The sequence below is a fragment of the Chiloscyllium plagiosum genome, chromosome 7 (genome assembly GCF_004010195.1).
Source record: "Chiloscyllium plagiosum isolate BGI_BamShark_2017 chromosome 7, ASM401019v2, whole genome shotgun sequence".
Classification (NCBI taxonomy): Eukaryota; Metazoa; Chordata; class Chondrichthyes; order Orectolobiformes; family Hemiscylliidae; genus Chiloscyllium; species Chiloscyllium plagiosum.
Genome location: NC_057716.1, coordinates 100,694,634 through 100,715,056, shown reverse-complemented (window position 1 = coordinate 100,715,056; position 20,423 = coordinate 100,694,634). Strand labels below are relative to the sequence as shown.

Sequence of the window (20,423 nt, the reverse complement as noted above, 5' to 3'; positions counted from 1 at the left end):
CCCTTCTTAAACAGTGGTACCACGTTAGCCAACCTCCAGTCTTCCAGCACCTCACCTGTGACTATTGATGATACAAATATCTCAGCAAGAGGCCCAGCAATCACTTCTCTAGCTTCCCACAGAGATCTAGGGTACACCTGATCAGGTCCTGGGGATTTATTCACTTTGTGCGTTTCAAGAAATCCAGCCTCTGTTATCTGGACATTTTGCCCCTACAGTCTATATCTTCCATATTCTTTTCTACAGTAAATGCTGATGCAGAATACTCATTTATTATCTCCTCCATTTTCTGCAGCTCCACACAAAGGCCGCCTTGCTGATCTTTGAGGGGCCCTATTCTCTCCCTAGTTACCCTTTTGTCCTTAATGTATTTGTAAACACCCTTTGGATTCTCCTTAATTCTATTTGCCAAAGTATCTCATGTCCCCTTTTTGCCCTCCTGATTTCCCTCTTAAGTATACTCCTATTTCCTTTATAATCTTCCAAGGATTCACTCTATCTATCCTGTCTATACCTTGCATATGCTTCCTTCTTTTTCTTAACCAAACCCTCGATTCCTGAAGAAGGGCTTATGTACGAAACGTCGATTCTCCTGTTCCCTGGATGCTGCCTGACCTGCTGCGCTTTTCCAGCAACACATTTTCAGCTCTGATCTCCAGCAATTGCAGACCTCACTTTCTCCTCAATTTATTTAGTCATCCAGCATTCCCTATACCTACCAGCCTTTCCTTTCACCCTGACAGGAATATACTTTCTCTGGATTCTCGTTATCTCATTTCTGAAGGCTGCCCATTTTCCAACCATCCTTTACCTGTGAACATCCGCCCCCAAGCAGCTTTCAAAAGTTCTTGCCTAATACCATCAAAATTGGCCTTTCTCCAATTCAACCGCACCACTGTGCGTCTGGAGTCACATGTAGGCCACACCACATAACAAGGGCAGATTTCTTCCCCTGAAGGATATTAGTGAACCAGATGGGTTTTTACAGCATTTCTCAGTGGTTCCGTGGTCATCATTGGATAGCTTTTTCTTCCAGATTTTTATTGAATTCCAATTTCACCATTTGTCCTTCTCACCATTTGATTTGGGAAATAATGGAGAGCAGTTGAGAACTTCCTTCCAATCTCCTTGAGGACTGAACACAGTCACTTGGTGAGCAAAGAAATAAACCATTCAACCCTTTAGGCAAGTGTTAATTTTCTTCACCATCCTCCTCCCACTGTCCTTTACCTGACCCAATCGCTATTTGACACAGTCCTCTTTCCTCATCTTTGTTTTTCTTTCAGGGAGCCTGGGCATTGTTGCCCATCTCTGATTCGGAAATTTAGAAGAATGAGGGGGTGGGGAATCTTCTAGAAACGTGTAAAATTATGAAAGGCAATAGATAAGATAGAAGCAGGGAGGTTGTTTCCACTGGTGGGTGAAACTAGATTAAGGGGGCATAGCCTTAAAATGAGAGGGAGCAGATTTAGGACTGAGTTAAGGAGGAACGTCTCCACCCAAAGTGTTCTGCGTCTGTGGGATTCCCTGCCCAGTGAAGCAGTTGAGACTAGCTGGTTGAAGGTTTTCAAAGCAAACATGGATAGATTTTTGAACAGGAGAGCAATTAAAGGTTACAGTGAGAGGGTGGGTAAGTGGAGCTGAGACCATGAAAAGATCAGCCATGACCTTATTGAATGGCAGAGCAGGCTCAAGGGGCCAGATGATCTACTCCTCCTCCGAGTTCTTATGTTCTTAAACAGCTCGATCGTCCATTTCAAAGGGCAGTTTAAAGTCACCGACATTGCCGTAGACCTGGAGTCACCAGATTTCCTTTCAAAAGGGCACAAATGAATGAGTTGGCTTTTTACACCATTACTGAGACTAGCTGCATATTCCACCAGCTACCATGCAGCTGTTTGAACCCAGGTTCCTAGTATGTGTCTCTGGCTGTTCGTCCAGTGACATTACCACTATACCATTGTCACTCCCGGGTTTTCCATCAGCTGTGTCTACATAGAGTGGCAATGACAGAGTCATATTTTCACTGAACTAGCAACTGAAAGTTCAACTCCCATCATGGCAGATGGTGGAATTTGAATTCAATACAAATGTGGAATTTAAAAACAAGTCTAATGATGATCATTGCTGCAAACCCAATCAGGTTCACTCATGTCCTTTTGGGGAGGAAATCTATCTGCCTGACCCCCACGTGAGTCTAAACCCACAGCAATGTGGTTAACTCTCAATCGCCTTCTGAAGTGGCCTAGCAAGCCCCTCTGTTCAACGGCAAGTAGGGATGGCCAACAAAGGCTGGCCTAGCCAGCTATGCCCATATCCCATGAATGAAAAGAAGAAAATCAGCTCGACCACTCCCTGTGATATCAACCTCCACATTGTAACCATTCTTTAGATAAAGGCACACCTATTTATGGATTTTATCAGTAACTATCTTTATGGTTGTTGATTTTGGTCACACCAGAAATTCCTCCATTACATCTACCCTATAAAAACCTTCAACGAGGTCTATAAAGTAACCTCTCAGTCTTCTCTTTGCCCCAGACTGTCACTTGGATTGGAAGCAAAACAAGCAGTTCATGACTGGACACTAAATAGGAACATTGGACCTGGGAAGCAGGGGCGTGCAGTTTGACTAACAGGTCAGCGAAATTACCACCAGGCCATCACCTCTGCTATAATCTTGCCCATTTCAGTAAGGTTTTCTAACTTTAAATCCGTCTCCTGCAGTTACTATCTCCAGTAAAAATGGTTCTCCCCAGTTACTCTAGTGGAACCCTTCATAATTTGGAACTCCACGATTAGATCTTCCCTTGACATTCTCAGATCTAAGATGAAGAATCACAGCTTCTCTAGTCTCCAGCAGCATGACATTACTTCTCCCTGGTAACATTCTAGTTAATCTCCTATAGTCCCTTCCTTTGTCAGGCAAACCAACAAATGGTTTACACAGGAAATAACAGAATGTACAAAACAGCTGAATAATGTAGAGGGGACTACAAGATCAATTCGTCTACACAGCTGACTGAATTATATTGATATCTTCAGAGGAATTAGACACAAACTGCACAATCAAAATTAAGGTGACTCACTTATTCTTGCTCGAAATTACATCAACTCCTGTTGACCGCAGACAAAATGAACACATTCAGACATTACAAGTTTTATTTCAAAATGCATAGGAGCCAATAGTTCCCTAGTTCTCCATGGCACCACCTCAATCACAGTTGACTTGCCAACCAATCTCTTCTCATGCATGTTTCTTCCTTTGAAATATGGTACTCTTGCATCTGTCCTGATTAATGTAAGACAGTTTCGATAGCACATCTTTTTTAACAATATACAAGTTCAAGTAACTATAGTCAAAATTTATTTCACTGATGTTGGTAAAAAAAAAATCACTAGCTCTAAGCCCTGGAAGGGCCATCAAATATGAATGAAGAGACATTAAACATCTCAAAGGACAAGTCAATGGATAAGCAGAAGCGCTTATGGTGATATAAGTCAATTTTAAATTCTAATTTAATCTTCACTTGAGGCATTAGACTTTTCAAGTACTGAGTCTAGATTAGAGTGGTGCTGGAAAAGCACAGCAGGTCAGGCATCATCCAAGGAGCAGGAAAATCGACGTTTTAGGCAAAATCCTTTCAACAGGCTTTTGCCCTGTTCCTCGGATGCTGCCTGACCTGCTGTGCTTTTCCAGCACCACTTCACACTGTAAATTTTTGCTATAAATTCTGTGTTAGGATTCAGCCCTCACCTGATGAAGAAGCAACGCTCTGAAAGCTAGTGTGCTTACAATTAAACACGTTGGACTATAACCTGGTGTTGTGTGATTTTTAACTTTGTACACCCTTGTCCAACACCGGCATCTCCAAATCACTCTAGTCTAGGCTCTGATCTCCAGCATCTGCAGTCCTCACTTTTTTCAAATACTGAGGCAAGATGGCGACTGCAACATTTTCAGAGGACAGTTGAACCTAATTGCCCACAGGGATATTTAAAAGTCAACCACATTTCTATGGTTCCTGAGTCACATGTAGGCCAGACCAAATAAGGATGGCAGTTTCCTGCCCAAAAGGACATTAGTGAACCAGATGGGTTTTTCCAACAATCAACAATAGTTTCAAGATCATCATTAGACTCTTCATTCCAGACCTTTTTTTAAAATTCAAATCCCATTTGCCATGTTTAAAAAGTACTTGGGTGTGCACTTGAAGTGTTATAGCATTCACGGCAATGGGCCTAGTGCAGTAAAGTGGGACCATTGTAGGTTGTAGTGTATTTCTGTAATGTTTGGTCCTATGATTCTAAGATGCTAAAGCAGTTTGAGCAAATTGTGAGCACCCAGGGACTAAAGGGTTTATTCAGATAAACCCATTTGTAAATGTGGGCACAGAAATTATTATGGGAAAACGTTGACAGGAGTTTAAGAAACTCTGAGAACTAGAGGTTAACTGGTGTAGACACAAAGTGCATGCAGATACAAGATTTATTAACAAGATTTGGATTGTAAATTGACATTGAAGAAAACATACTTCATGGCTCGCTACCATCCCTTCCCCCAGTGCATATTTGTATCCAATTTAAAATTGTTCTGTGTTGGACTGTATATCTTTTGAAATACGAATTCACAAGCACGATTTTTTTCTAAGTCTGCTTATGGGTGATTTGTATGCAAACACATTCCAGCCTACTTAAGGAGTAAAAGTCAAAACAAATTTACAAAAGATTATGGCAATAATGTCTTTAAAAAAATTCCTTATGAATCAAATTGTCTCCACTCAGAAATCTTTGCTCACCAACTCTGAGCATTTTGACAATTTGGAATTCTTCCACGATTTCTACTTCACTTCTGTTTTTTTTTCAGAATATAGTAAAGCTTTCCCAGAGCAGATGTGTGGATTTAATATAGAAATCTCCCCCATGGGTTCACAACCGGATCCCTCTCTCTGATTTTCTTCTAGACTTGTGTCATTTTCATTTTCATTGAAGAGAGACAGGGATTTCCAACCTGAGACTTTCGACTTTGGCTTAGCACAAGACGTCACTGGACATTAGGGACAGTCAGTGAGTGTGGCCGAGCTCATGATATCCATTACAATCCATTCGGGAATGGACCAATAACACATAGAGCTCTTAATACTGCTCAACCAGAACCCCATCCAAGGAAAACAATCAAGAACTAAAAGTGATGACAGAAGTACTGCTTCCTCCTGTGAACAAATTTCTCGGGGGTTCATTAGAGCTCACAAACCAGGATATGTCCAGAAGTCTGCAGGAAGAAAGGCAGAATGTGGATGAAGTGACGAGAAAGGGAAAGACAGAGAGGGAAAAAAAGAGAAAACTGCAGAACCATAGAAAAGTGACAGCACAGAAAGTGGCCATTCGGCCCATTGTGTCTGCGTAGCTGAATGAACCAGATGTCCATTATAATTCCACCTTCCAGCACCTGCACTGCAGCCCTGCAAGTGTCGATCTACGTTTATTGTAAAGGAGTTGAGGATTTCTGCTTCCAGCACCAAACTGGGCAGTAAAATTCAAGAACATTCCCCAGCATGGCCTGGCTCAAAAAGACTGCTTTCATATTCCCTCTAAACATTTTACCAACCAACTTAAATCTGAGGCCCCCGGGGAAGAGTGGGAGAGAGAAAACAGTCTCTTAATTCTTGTCAATCTCTTAGATTCCTATACACGTACCAGATTAGGATGCAGAAGTTGAAAAGTGTGGTGCTGGAAAAGCACAGCAGGTCAGGCAGCATCCGAGGAGCAGGAGAGTCAACCTTTTGAGCATAAACCCTTCATCAAGGAACAGGCTTATGCCCAAAACATTGGCTCTCCTGACCTTCAGATGCTGCCTGACCTGCTGTGCTTTTCCAGCGCCACATTTTTCGACTCTAATCTCCAGCATCTGCAGTCCTCACCGTCTCCATTGATGTGGAGGTGCCCAGTTGGACTGCGGTGGACGAAGGAGCAACACTCTGAAAGGGTGTGCTTTCAAATAAACCTGTTGGATTATAACCTGAAGTTGTCTGACTTCTGACCATACCAGATTATATACTGAGTTCATAGAACATAGAACAGGAACAGGCCCTTCAGCCCACAATGTTGTGCTGAACATCACACCAAATTAAACTAATCCCTTCTGCCTGCCCTTGGTCCATATCCCTCCATTCCTTGCATATTCATGTGCTTATCTCAAAGTCCCTTAAATGTCCCGATCATATCTGCCTCCACCTCCACTCCTGGCAATGTGTGACTATATTTCCGAATTACGGCTTTAACCATAAAGAGTTTGGTAATGTCACATAAGGTGTATAAATGGAGGCTTTTTCTCTTTCTTTCTTTGTCTCATGGTCTACCTCCTTGGTAAGTATCTGTCAGGTTAGAACATAGAACATAGAAAAGTACAGCACCGAACAGGCCCTTCGGCCTACGATGTTGTGCCAAGGATTAATTCTAATGTAACATAATATAACCTTACTTACGCAACCTTCAATTCACTGCTGTCCATATGCATGTCTAGCAGGCGCTTAAATGTCCCTAATGACTCTGCTTCCACCACCACCGCTGGCAACGCATTCCATGGATTGTGATGTCCCATGTAATTATGGGTGCAACAGGTTGGAATTTAAGCATCAGAGGAGCTGGGATGGGGGGGTAATTGAGGGCACTGACAGATGAGTTATTTCCACTGTCTTCAGACATTTACACGTACCACATTACAGCCTGGGCAGTTGTTGCCGTTTTCACAGCTTCTCTGTCTCGAGTGCATGCCTCCACCACAATCAGCACTGCATCTAGTCCAGGGGCCCCAGCTTGACCACAACGTGGGTAGCGGGCAAGCTGCATTCTCGTTGCAAAATCTGAAAGGAAAGAAGACAGCTTCAATAAAGATCAACGACCGGTCAGGAAAGAAGACTTGATCTTTAAAGGTCATGACTGCTTTTCCTCAAAAGGCAGCGGAAGCAAAGTCCTTGAATATTTTTAAGACAGGGTTAGGGTTAGATAGATTCTTGATTAGTAAAAGCGTTCATTGTAGGTGAAATATAGAGTAATCAGGACAGCTATGACATTATGGAATATTGGATTCTAAATTAGAGTGGTGCTGGAAAAACACAGCAGTTCAGGCAGCATCCAAGAAGCAGGAAAATTGATGTTTCGTGCAAAAGCCCTTCATCAGGAATAGAGCATATTGGAGCAGTGTCAAAGGATGGAGTGGTCTACTCCCACTCTTTAATTGTATATTTGTATACTCGATAGCCTGGGTCCACATTTCACGCTTTTCCATTGGAACACAAGCTGTTGAGGTGGCATAAGGACAATAGAGAGTGGGGAAGCTCTGCAAAGGCTTCTGCAACAGTGTCCCCTAAACCTGCCACCTTCACCATCTGCGAAGACAAGGGGGCAGCCCCCAAGTCACACCTCCCCAAACTATATCACTGCTCCCTCACTGTCGCTGTGTGAAAATCCTGGGACACCCGCCTGGAAAAGAAATGGGTTGGTTCTACGTGCTGCTGCTGGTGGACTGCAGCAGCTCATGAAAGCAGCTTGCCACCACTTCCTCCAGGGCAACTAGGGACGGACAATAAAGGCTGGCTTGACCTGCAAAGCCCACCTCACAAAGATGAATTAGAAAAACAAAGATGAGTCTTTGTGGGGCATCAGCCAGAGGACATGGGCCCCAGCCTGACCAGGGCACGGTGGCTCAGTGGTCAGCACTGTTGCCTCACAGCGCCAGGGACCTGAGTTCGATTCCACCCTCAGGCAATTGTCTGTGTGGAGTTTGCACATTCTCCCCGAGTCTGCATGGAGGTACTCTGGTTTCCTCCCACAGTCTAAATATGTGCAGGTTAGGTGGATTGGCCATGCTAAATTGCCCATATTGTCCAGGAATGTGCAGTCCAGGTGGGTTAGCCATGGGAAATTCAGGATTATAGGGAAAGTTGAGGGGGGGTACTTCAGGGTGAGATGCTCTTCAGAAGGTCAGTGTGGGCTCGATGGCCCCGTTTCCACACTGTAGGGACTCTGTGACAGGGGTAGGTGGCGAATGGCTGAGATACAGAGGGTGACCTTGTCTTGACCCCGCCCTAGACGTGATCCAATCAAAGGAGGGTTTTTTAACAGGCACGGAAAACCAAATCACTGCTCACTGCCAACAATAAAACGTAAGGCAGCTTGCCAAAGATTCTGGATGTTTCTAAATCAAACACTGCAGCAAAAATGCAAAATACTACGGGATGCAGGAAATGTAAAATGAAAACAGAAAATACTGGCAACCGCCCAGCAGGTCAGGCAGCAGCTGTGGAGGGTGACAAACTGAGTTAATGTTTCAGGTTGACAATCATCCACTAGGACGGTTCCAATGGAGCTTCATTGACCCAAAGTATTGAAGCATTTTTATCTCTCTCCGCAGAGCACTTCCATCATTTGCTGATTTTATTTCCAATTCCCAGCATCCGTAGTATTTTACTTTTGACTTGCTGTTTCTGTTCACATTTTCAGCCACCCAGAGAAACTGTACAATCACCAGCACACACCAGTGTCTCAGAGAGCAGCAATTTGCTGTTTATCCCAGACCTTAGACTTTTCCCCCATGCCTGTCTGTACTTTCACAGCTCGTCAGACTGACAGCAAAAGGCCCAGTGTCCTAGGATCTGACCTGGATGGCACGGTGGCTCAGTGTCAGCACTGCAGTGCCAGGGACCCAGGTTCGATTCCAGCCTCGGGTGACTGTTTGTGTGGGGTTTGCATGCTCTCCCCGTGTCTGCATGGGTACCCTCTGGGTGTTCTGGTTTCTCCCACAATCCAAAGATGTGCAGGTTAGGTGGATTGGCCATGGGAAATTACCCATAGTACCTAGGATGTGCAGGCTAGGTGGATTAGTTAGGGGAAGTGCAGGGTTACAGATATGGGGCGGGATGTTCTTTGGAGGGACGGTGTGAACTCAAGGGGCCGAATGGCCTGTTTCCACACTGTAGGTATTCTGGGAATGTGTAGCTCCATTCACAGAAATGCATAATGCTGTGAAGCCTGGGAATCTGGAAAAAGAATGGAAATATGCGCACAAGAAAGTGGACTTAATGTTCCATGCCAATGAACGTTGGTTGTTGAATCTTGCAAGACAAGAAAGCTGTCTCCTCAACTGCTGGATGAGGTGAAGAGCATAAAGGGACCTGGACTGGTTTGAGATGAGGTGAGTCGGTGCCGCTGGTGAGGGAGGTCAGCAAATATAGAATCATAAACAGCACAAGAAGCCCTTCAGCCCATCACATCTTTACTAAATGTATACTAGTTCAGCTTTCCCGTACTATACGATAGCCTTGAATGCTTCAAAAGATCATCCATGTTGTTTTGTTTTCAAGCCATGATGTGGAGGAGCTGGTGTTGGACTGGGGTGGACAAAGTTAAAACTCCCACAACACCAGGTTATTGTCCAACAGATTTGATGGCACAGTGGCACAGTGGTTAGCACTGTTGCCTCACAGCGCCAGATACCCGAGTTCAATTCCCGCCTCAGGCGACTGACTGTGTGGAGTTTGCACATTCTCCCCGCGTCTGAGTGGGTTTCCTCCAGGTGCTCCGGTTTCCTCCCACAGTCTAAGATATTCCAAACAATCTCTTTCGCCGTATTCAAGAACTTTTTTTTATTCTATCGTCTGAGTCTCGATACTTTTTTAGCTTTATTTGTGGTGGCTCCTTTGTTCACAATGCCAAAACTTAATACTTGAATCACTCTTGGATAGTTTATCAAAAACATATATAAAACCATCGTGGTAAAACTTCTTATTTCCACGTTTACTAATAATTTCTGTTTCCATACTAAAAATTCCTGTTCCAAAAATACAAGCTTAAAAAAAAACTCTCCTGTAATGAAAATAAGTTGTTACTGAAACAACGCAAACACTACCTTAACCAATACAACAACAATTTTTTATACCAGCAATATTCAAAATATACGACTTACTTGTGGTGGTAAATCGTCTTCAGTGGCCAATGGGCGGTGGCTATGCGTCCTCGGTGGTCAAAATCTCCCAAAAATGTGCAGGTTAGGTGAATTGGCCATGCTAAATTGCCCATAGTGTTAGGTGAAGGGGTGAAATGTAAGGGAATGGGTCTGGGTTGGTTGCACTTCGGCAGGTTGGTATGGACTTGTTGGGCCGAAGGTCCTGTTTCCACACTGTAAGTAATCTAATCTAATAGATTAATTTGGAAGCACTAGCTTTCAGAGAGCTGCTCCATCAACAGGTAGCTGATGAAGGAGCAGTGCTATGAAAGCTAGTACTTCCAAATAAACCTGTTGGACTATAACCTGGTGTTGTGGAATTTTAAACTTTTTTTTAAAGATTTTGAGGGTTCCCTCCCAGGCAATGCATTCCAGACCCTACCCCCACTCTCTGGGTGAAAACCCTTTGCCTCAAATAGCCCCAATGAATGCTGGCATTTGGCATCAATGGTGCAGCAGGAGCAGTGGTCAATCGATTCCAGTTATTTCTACAACTCTTTCAAGAGTTACTGAATATTCACCAGGTTTTCCTGTTCTTATCTATGATCCAGTCGCGATGGGACCATTTGCCACAGCAGATTCATCGTCGACGAATAGCCACTGCCTTTTGACCACCGAGGACGCTTAGCCACCGCCCATTGGCCACTGAAGACGATTTGCCACCGCAAGTAAGTCATATATTTTGAATATTGGTGGTATAAAAAATTGTTGTTGTATTGGTTAAGGTAGTGTTTGCGTTGTTTCAGTAACAACTTATTTTCATTACAGGAGAGTTTTTTTTTAAGCTTGTATTTTTGGAACAGGAATTTTTAGTATGGAAACAGAAATTATTAGTAAACGTGGAAATAAGAAGTTTTACCACGATGGTTTTATATATGTTTTTGATAAACTATCCAAGAGTGATTCAAGTATTAAGTTTTGGCGTTGTGAACAAAGGAGCCACCAAATAAAGCTAAAAAAGTATCGAGACTCAGACGATAGAATAAAAAAAAGTTCTTGAATACGGCGAAAGAGATTGTTTGGAATATCTTAGAGGAATAGCGCATAACTGTCAAATGAACTGAAATTTCATTGTTTAATATTAATGTGAGATTTTACTGCCATTATAAAGATTTTTAAAATATATTTCCATTTTCTGGTTTAAGTTTGTAACTCATTTATATATATAAACCAATAAAATGATATTTATTTTACCTTTATTTTAAATCAATAGTTAAGTATGTTGTTGTATAAATAAAGGGGACTGAGAAGTATGAAAGAACAGGCGGGAGGGAAAACATTCAGTACATATATATATTTCCGGTGGTGAATAGTCTCCAGAGGTCAAACGACCCCAGTGGAGAAACGCTGGTGGTGAACTGGCAGTGGCTAATCATCGGTGGCGAATCTGCCACGGCAAATTGTTACCAACCCGATTCAGCTGTAGGAATGTCTAAGCAGCTCCAGCGCCTTTAATTTTCTTTCGTCTTTCATGGGGTGTCACTGGTAAGGCCAACATTTATTGGCCATCCCTAATTGTCATTGAACTCGGTGATTTGCTCAGTGTCAGCCACACTGCTGTTGAGCTTGAGTCTCACACAGGACAGACCAAATCAGGACAGCAAGTTTATTTTCCTAAAGGACTTTAGTGAACCAGATGGGTTTTCACTGCTGTCTATGATTATTTCTGTCGTTCCCATTACTGAGACCAGCTTTCAATTCCAGAAATGGAGGCACTTTCTTAGGAGGACAAGCTGAATAGGTGGCATTCTGGGCTTGATAGGGGAGATTTTGGGAGATTATTTCCCCTTGTGGGAGAGTCTAGGACCACAGGCATAATCTCAAAATAAAGAGTTCACCCCATTTAACACAGGGATGAGGAGGAATTCCTTCTCTCAGAGGGTAGTGAATTTGTGGAAATCTTTAACACAAGGGCTGTCGAGGCTGGATCATTAAGGGTTAGACAGACAGATTTTGAATCAGTAAGGGAATCAAGGATTATAGGAAAAAGACAAGAATGCAGAGTTGAGAATTATCAAGTCAGCCATGATCTCATTGAACTGTGGAGCAGAATCAATGGGCTGAACTGCCTATTTCTGTTCCCACGTCTTTTGATAATTCCAGATTTATCAACAAAATTTAAATAGATTTGAACTCATGTTCCTAAATCATAATCTCTGGGCATCTGGATTACTTGCCAAGTGGCATTACCACTACACCCATCAACTCCTCTGAGACACATGCGGAGTTGGCACAATGCTAGTGAAAATCATTAACAATTATAAACTATAAACATACACCTTGTGGAGTGGGGTTTTGGTTGTCCCTTCATCCATCAGGTCTCAGTCCCATATGATCTGAACTCATCGTGACATCCTTCCAATGGGCACGCTCAGTAGCTATTGCTGGAGTATTGCTAGGTCACCCTACACTGACCTGTTTTACTGATGGGTTTTCAGGAAGATCAAGGGCCCTGTGATTCATCAGGATGGGATCTATTCTGTTGGTAACTGTTTATACCAAGTCCATAGAAACCCATTGGAAGCAGAAATGGTTGAATGACCAAACACAGTACCGCTGTGTCAGCACTTCAAAGGAGCTTCAGTGGCTGTGAAACACATTGGGTTATTTTGACGTTACAAAAGACACTGTAGAAACAGAAATCCTCCCCGTATTCAAATTTGGACCATTTCCTAAATAAGAAAATCTGAAAGAACTGCTGGAAAAGCTGGGCAGCATCTGTGGAGAGAAATTGGAGTTAACGTTTCAGCTGTGGTGATCCTTCCTCAGAACTGATGGTAGCTTGGAAAATGTTTGTTTTTTTGCTGAAGATAAGGACTAAGTGATAGATGGAGATAGATTCCAAAGAGAGAAAAGAACAGTTGGTTCTTTGTTGGTTTTCCAGTTTATCCCCTTCCTTTCCTGAAGTTATCTTCATTCTTCCCTTCCCAAAGATTCTTCACAGCATAACATAGTGAGATGACACCAGGTTATAGTCCAATAGGTTTATTTGAAATCCCAAGCTTCAGGAATGTTGGTTCTTTGTTAGGACTTCACCTGATGAAGGAGCAGCACTCCAAAAGCTTGTGATTTAAAATAAACCTATTAGACTATAGCCTGGTGTCATCTAACACCGGCACCTCCACATCATGGTAGCCTTAACGAAGACTGTGTCTCCACAGCCATCATAAAGCCCCAGCAGGTCAACAGGGATCCAGTCTTTACCATGGCTGGTGACAATGGTCATTCAGAATGATCATGAGAAAGAGTCACTGATCATGTTTTCTCACATTGAAGCCCACCCAAACACCACCTTGCTTGAGACCAACTAATCCTTACAGTTCCATATTGACTGGGTTAGGAAGGACCTAATTCAGAACTAACCAACTGACAGTTGCAACCTGGTAATGCCTGGATTGAATTATCAACACTCTCCCCAGTCAAGAAGCCTGTCAGTCATCAAAATTCACACATTAATAGTGTCCCTTTGCATGAAGTGACAAAAGGTCCTAAGACAACCACATATGCAACTGATCGTTGTTCTTGTTCCTTTCTTCATTTCTCACTTCATTTCTTTTCTTCTTCTCTTATTTTCTTTTCACCCTCTTTTTCCCTCTCCTCTCTTCCCCCTCCTTTCTATCACTATTGCCATTTTCCTTCTCTATCTTCTCCCTCTTTCCTTTTGCCTCCCTCTTTCCCTCATTCTCTTGCCCTGAACACACTTTCATTATCATCTCTCTCTCTCTCTCACCTTGTTCCTCTCCTTCCCCCTTTCTCTCTTTCAACGTCTTCTCTTTATCTGCTTCCCTTCATCCCCTCGTTCCCAGCTCTGCTTTCAGTCTTTCCCTATCTCTTTCACCTCTCTCACTTTTAATTTCTTTCACATCTCTCTTCGTCCTTTTCCTTATCTCTTTCATCTTTCTCTCCCTGTCACGCTCTCTCTCTCTCTCTCTCTCTTTCTTTCATCTTTTGGTGTTTCCTTATCTGCTTCACTTCTGTCTCTCTTTCCTTACCTCTTTTGCCTCTCTCTTTCTTTCAGCCAAAGAAAGGAGTCAGTGTACTGTGGTGGGAAGGAAGGTGGGAAATCTCAATAACATACAGAAAAGTCAGATAAAGAAAAAAAACAGGAGCCAAATCCCCTGGTGTATTTTAACTACCCTCCCTCCTCCAGAAATTTGCAGTGATTTTGGAAGAGGTGATGGAAATGAGCCAAGCTTACCTCTCCTCCCTGCTCTGGCCGACGCACACTCTTCCTCCATAGCGAGGAGTGGGATTACTGCAGGATCGCTGCCGAACCTGAAACCCAATGCCACAGGTCGTACTGCATGGAGCCCAGGAAGCCCAGACCGTCCAACCTCCATTCCTTAACACAGATACAAGACAGAATAAAAGAGTTAGGAGTCAAGGTAAGGTAAAGAGGACCATAGTCCCAGAGGACCATGGGCTGCTCTCTCTTATAGAGAGACAACTGACAGTGAGTTTAACCTGACGGTCATCATGTATCAGGCAAGGGGTGAGATTGAGAGGGTGGGACCTTCAAGGTAATCTCAGCCAGTACAGGAAGACTGAGGGGCTTCAGTGAAAAGCTAGGATCCCCAGTACAGACAACACCAAGAGTAAGGATAGAGGTTAGTTGGCACCAAATTGCAACAAATTTACCAATGCACATTTATATTACCTGGTCTGGTTTCCTCTCACAGTCCAAAGATGTACAGGTTAGGTGGATGGGCTATGCTAAATTGCCCATAGTGTCCGGGAAAGTGCAGGCTCAGTGGGTTAGCCATGGAAAATGCAGGGTTACAGGGATATGGTAGAGGGGTGGGTCTGGGTGCGATGATCGGTGTGGACTCGATGGACCAAATGACCTGCTTCCACACTGTAGAGATTCTATGAATCTCGAATTATAATCAACCATGATCTTAATGAATAACAGGGAGCAGGCTTGAGGGACACAATGGCCTACTTCATACATTTGTGTATAAATACTATGTGTTTAGTGTTACGTTGGTGTATCTAAATCCTAAAAGGCAGCTCTCATCAAGTCTTGCCAGAGTTAAAACGGCATTTCTCCAGATTTAAATCAGGAACTACGAGCTTGACAAGATCACCGAGGTTACCTGATGACACTCACATTCTATGAGGCTGCTTAGTGAGCACAGAACTTGAAACGAATAACACAGCAGCTATCTAAACCTTCCTGAGACTGTCCTGACATTTGTTTCAATCCACTGGCCATTTTCAGCATACTCTCCCTCCACCATTGATGCTCAGTGACAGCAGTGTGCACCATGTAGAAGATGCGCAGCAGAAATTCACCAGGCCTCCTTAGACAGTACCTTCCAAATCTGTATCACCCACCACCTAGGACAAGGGCAGCAGGTACATGGGAACACTATCCCTGCAAGTTTCCCCCCAAGGCCACTCACCATTCTGACTTAGAAATACATCACCGTTGCTTCCCTGTCACCGGGTCAAAATCCTGGAATCCCTCCCAACAGCATTATGGGTGTCCCTGCATCCCTAGAAACTGCAATGGTTCAAGTAGGTTACTCACCATACATTCAGCAGGGCAACTGGGAGATGGTCAACAAATGATAGCCTAGCCACTGATGCCTACATCCCAGGGATAGATTTTAAAAACCCCTTGACTGCTACTTCCATTATTTGAATGAGATTAGACAGAGACCCTATCTGTTCCCTCCTAGAATCCCTACAGTGTGGAAACAGGCCCTTCAGCCCAATAAGTCCACACTAACCCTCAGAAGAGTAACCCACCCAGATTTATTCCCCTATCCTATGTTTACCCCTGACCAAAGCACCTAAACTACACATCTTTGAACACTATGGGCAATCTAACACGGCCAATCCACCTGACCGACACATTTTTGGACCATGGGAGGAAACCAATGCAGACATGGGGAGAATGCGCAAACTCCATATAGACAGTCATCCAAGGCTGGAATTGAACCCAGGTCCCGGGTACTGAGAGGCAGCAGTGCTAACCACTGAGCCACTGTGCCACCCCAATCCTCGTACGCTATCTTGGAGGAGGTCAGGGGAGGTTGCTTGAATGTCCTGGAAAATAGTTATTTCTTGACCAAGATCACTAAAGAAAAGGAATAATCTGGTCATTATCTGGTCTGGTCATATGCAGGATTATGGAGAGAAGGCAAGGTGGCTGAGTTGAAATGTTCAGAGAGCCAGTGCAGAACATGATGGGCCAAATGGTGTCCCTCTGCACAGTAACAATTCTGTGGTTCTCCTTACGGTTTGCGGAAGCTCATCACATGTAAAATTGACTGCATTACATGGGTGACTGCATTTCAAAGGTACTTCATTGATTATGAAGCACCGTTGGATGTTCTGAAGTCATGAAATTGGAAAGGAAAACACGCTCAGTTATAGGAAAGGATATTGTTCAGCTGGAGAGGCAAGATTAGAGTGGTGCTGGAAAAGCACAGCAGGTCAGGCAGCATCCGAGGAGCGGGAAAATCAATGTTTCAGGCAAAAGCCCTTCATCAGGCCTTCACTCAGCTGGACAGGGTTCAGAGGAGATTTACCGGGATGTTGCCGGGTGTGGAAGGTTTGAGTTATGAAGAAAGGCTGGAACCTTTTTTTCACAGGAGCGTAGAAGATTGAGAGGTGACCTTACAGAGGTTTAAAAGAGTGGTTCAGACAGAGTTAATAAATATATCATAGGAACGATTTGGAAGGATATGGGCCGGGAGCAGGCAAGTGGGACTAGTTTAGTTTGGGATTATGTTCAGCACGGACTGGTTGGACCGAAGGGTCTCTTTATGTGCTGTATGACTAAAGAGCAGTGAGGCTGAGCCAAATGTGCCTCCTGCGTCAATCTTCTGTTGACAGGCTCCAGCCTGCTTCCATACGTCAAGCCAGAAGATAACCATCCCATCTCCGGCTTGCAGAGAGCTGCCTGTGTAATCTCCTTCGAAACCTGCACCTGTGACAGGTTATCAATCACTTCAGTAAAAGTGAATCTCAGTTCCACCTTCCAGGATAATTCAGAGGGTGAGATTTCCCAGTGAGACGTCATTCCCTGCCAAGTCAAGGCTCCATTCCACCTTTGCCAAGCTTATCTCAAGGAGATAAGGAGAGAAACAGGCTGAGAACGTTTTCATGCATATCTCTAAGAGGGACAACAGAGCTCTCGTGCAAAGAAAAACTGCAGTGTTTAGTGCAGGATCAAACCAAGCAGGAGGAGATTTCAAGTTCCTCTCTTGGCAATTCATTTTTGTCAAGCTCTTTAACTGCTTCAAAAACAGTAACATGATCAGTGTCAGCCACAACATAGTAATCACCAGCAGATGCACAGCGTAGCCTTAATTAAAGGTGACCACAGTGTTTCTGACTGACTTACTGCAGATAGAAAACATTTCAATTTGGAATGAAAAGCCATATGGCACGTATTTCTCTTTCTCCTGTTGGTTATCAACGAGGGCATTTTTTTCACGGCATTTGTACAGTGCTCTTGCCTCTGATGAGGGCACTGTTTGGTTTTTTTCTGCCTTTACCCTTCCCAGAAATCTCTGTAACCCAAACCTCCTGTAAAACCCTGTTCCCCATAACCTGATTCACACTAAAACCTATCACCTCTGTGTTGTTGATCTGTTGATAAAACGACACCTTAACTTTAAAATTCTCATGCACACCACAAATTCCTGCACAGTCTCTTCCGTCTCTATCTGTAATCTCCTCGAACAATCCGATCCTTGGAGTTTTCTGCTCTCGTCTCTTGCATCCCTCATTTTTATTACTCAACCATCAATGGTTGTCGGTAGTGTGGTGCTGGAAAAGCACTGTAGGTCAGGCAGCATCCTCAGATGGTGTGATTTTCCAGCACCACACTCTCGACTCTGATCTCCAGCATCTGCAGTCCTCACTGTCTCCCCATCAATGGCTGAGCCAAGGCCCTAAGCTCTGGAATTCCACTGCTAAATTGGTATTTGATTGAAACATGTGAGATCCTGAGGGGTACTGATAGGGTGGATGCAGTTCCTCTTCTGTGACTATCAAGAACTGGGCTGGGTGGGGGCACTGTTTAAGAAGCAGGGGCTCTCCATTTAAAACAGACATAGAGTCATACAACACGGAAACAGACCCTTCGGTCCAACCAGTCTGTGTCAAACATAATCCCAAACTAAACTAGTCCCACCTGCCTGCTCCTGGCCCCCATCCCTCCAAACCTTTCCTATTCATGTACTTACCTAAGTGTCTGTTAAACATTGTAACTGTATCCACATCCACCACTTCCTCAGGAAGTTCACTCCACATGTGAACCACCCTCTGTGTAAGAAATTGTCCCTCACGTCTTTTTAAAATCTTTCTCCTCTCACCCTAAAAATATGCCCCCTAGTCTTGAAATTCCCTATCCTCAGGGAAAAAATACCTACCATTAACCTTATCTATGCTCCTCGTGATTTTATAAGCCTCTGTAAGGTCTCCTCGCAACCTCCAATACTCCAGTGAAAAAAGTCCCAGGCCTATCCAGCCTGTCTTTATAACCCAACCCTTCCATACCCAGCAACATCCTGGTAAATCTCTTCTGAACCCTCTCTAGTTTAATAATATCCAATAGATGAGGCAAAGCAAAATTAGATCAGAAGGTTGTGAATCTTTGGAACCCTCTTCTTGAATAGCGAAATAGGGCTGGGCCAGGCTGGTTTCTTCAAGGGAGGTCATGCCTGACAAATGTTGTAGAATTCTTTGAGGAGGTAACTAGCAAGTTAGACAAAAGAGAGCCTTTTTCTGATGAAGGGTTTATGCTCGAAGCGTTGATTTTCCTGCTCCTCGGATGCTGCCTGACCTGCTGTGCTTTTCCAGCACCACACACTCGACCCTGATCTCCAGCATCTGCAGTCCTCACTTTCTCCAAAGGAGAGCCAGTGCATGTGGTCTATTTGGATTTCCAAAAGGCCTTTGACAAGGTGCTATACTCGAGGCTACTAAATAATACAAGAGCACCTGGCATTAGGGGCAAGGTACTGGCATGGATAGAGGATTGGGGGTCTGGCAGAAGGCAGAGAGTAGGGACAAAGGGGCCTTTATCAGGATGGCAGCCAATGCCTAATGGAGTTCTGCAGGGGTCAGTGCAGGTTAATTCCAGCTGTGTTCAAATTACTGCCTTTTGTGGTGTTATAATCCATTCCCTTTGAAATAAAAGCTAACATTCACTTGCATTTTCTATTACAACTGAACTTGGATGCTAGCTTTTTGCGATTCTTGCCATCTTTCCCCATTTAAATAATATTCTTCCTGCCAAAGTGTATAACCACACATTTTCCTGACATTATACTCCATCTGCCAAGTTTTGCTTACTTTTTTAACCTATATATCACTCGGCAAACATCTTTGGTGTCATCCTCACAACTTGCTTTCCCATCCATTTATCTGTCAACTGCAAACTTTGTTACAGTACATTCAGTTTCTTCATCCAAATCATTGAATAAATTGTAAGTACATAATAAAAACAATGATCATAAAATTAATACTAAGAATGCACAAACATCGTAACCGGGTTTCACGCAACAAGATCCCACACTCAGCAATGTCATAATGCCAAGATCAATTGATTTAGCAATTTTATTGCAGGTATATATACTGACCAAAAGACTATAAAGGGATTTTCCTTTATTCATTGACGGGGTGAGGGTGTCACTGGCCAGGCCAGTGTGCATTTATTGCACATCCCTAATTGCCCACAGCAGAGCTAAGAGTGAACCGCATTGCTGGGGGTGGGGAGTCACACAGGGTAAGGACAGCACATTGCATTACCTGAAGGACAGTGTTGGCGATGGGTTTGGTTTTCCACAACAGCAGTTATGTGACCACCCTTCATTAATTCCAAAGATTTAGCGGATACATGTTTCACCATTCGGGATTTGAATCTGTGCCCCTGGAATGTTAGCTACTAGCCCTGTAACATTACCATTATACCACTACCTCCCCTAATTTCCAATCATGCCCCTGCTCAGGTCAAAGAGCAGATGAGGAGGAGAGGGAGTGCGGTGTTGGGGTGGAGAGTAAGCCCAATGTTGCAGGGAGAGTGAGCGCATTGGTGGGGAGAGAGAGAGTCCAGTGTGAAGGAGGGGGGAGAGTGAGCCCCATGCAGGGGCTAAAGAGAGTTGAGAGTGTGTTGCTGGAAAAGCACAGTAGGTCAGGCAGCATCCGGGGAGCAGGAGAATCCATGTTTCAGGCCAGAGCTGGGAGCCTCGGGGGTGGAGAGATAAATGGGAGGGGGTGGGGCTGAGGAGAAGGTAGCAAAGAGTACAATAGGTGGATGGGGGTCGGGATGAAGGTGATAGGTCAGAGAGGAGGGTGGAGCAGATAGGTGGGAAGGAAGATTGGCAGGTAAGACAGGTGCTGAGCTGGAAGGTTGGAACTGGGGTAAGGTGGGGGCTGGGGAAATGAGGAAACTGGTGAA

The 20,423-nt window shown here is 43.9% G+C and overlaps 1 protein-coding gene across 1 annotated transcript in view; it reads right to left on the bottom strand.

Annotated features, from left to right (window-relative positions):
• sema5ba (sema domain, seven thrombospondin repeats (type 1 and type 1-like), transmembrane domain (TM) and short cytoplasmic domain, (semaphorin) 5Ba) overlaps window positions 1–20,423 on the bottom strand; it is a 326,569-nt gene that overhangs the window by 44,243 nt on the left and 261,903 nt on the right. The window contains exons 16-17 of the mRNA XM_043694515.1: window positions 14,202–14,345; window positions 6,716–6,863 (exon numbers count right to left, since the gene is read on the bottom strand). Coding sequence (XP_043550450.1) covers window positions 6,716–6,863; window positions 14,202–14,345 — 292 coding nt within the window. The remainder of the gene's footprint in view (window positions 1–6,715; window positions 6,864–14,201; window positions 14,346–20,423) is intronic.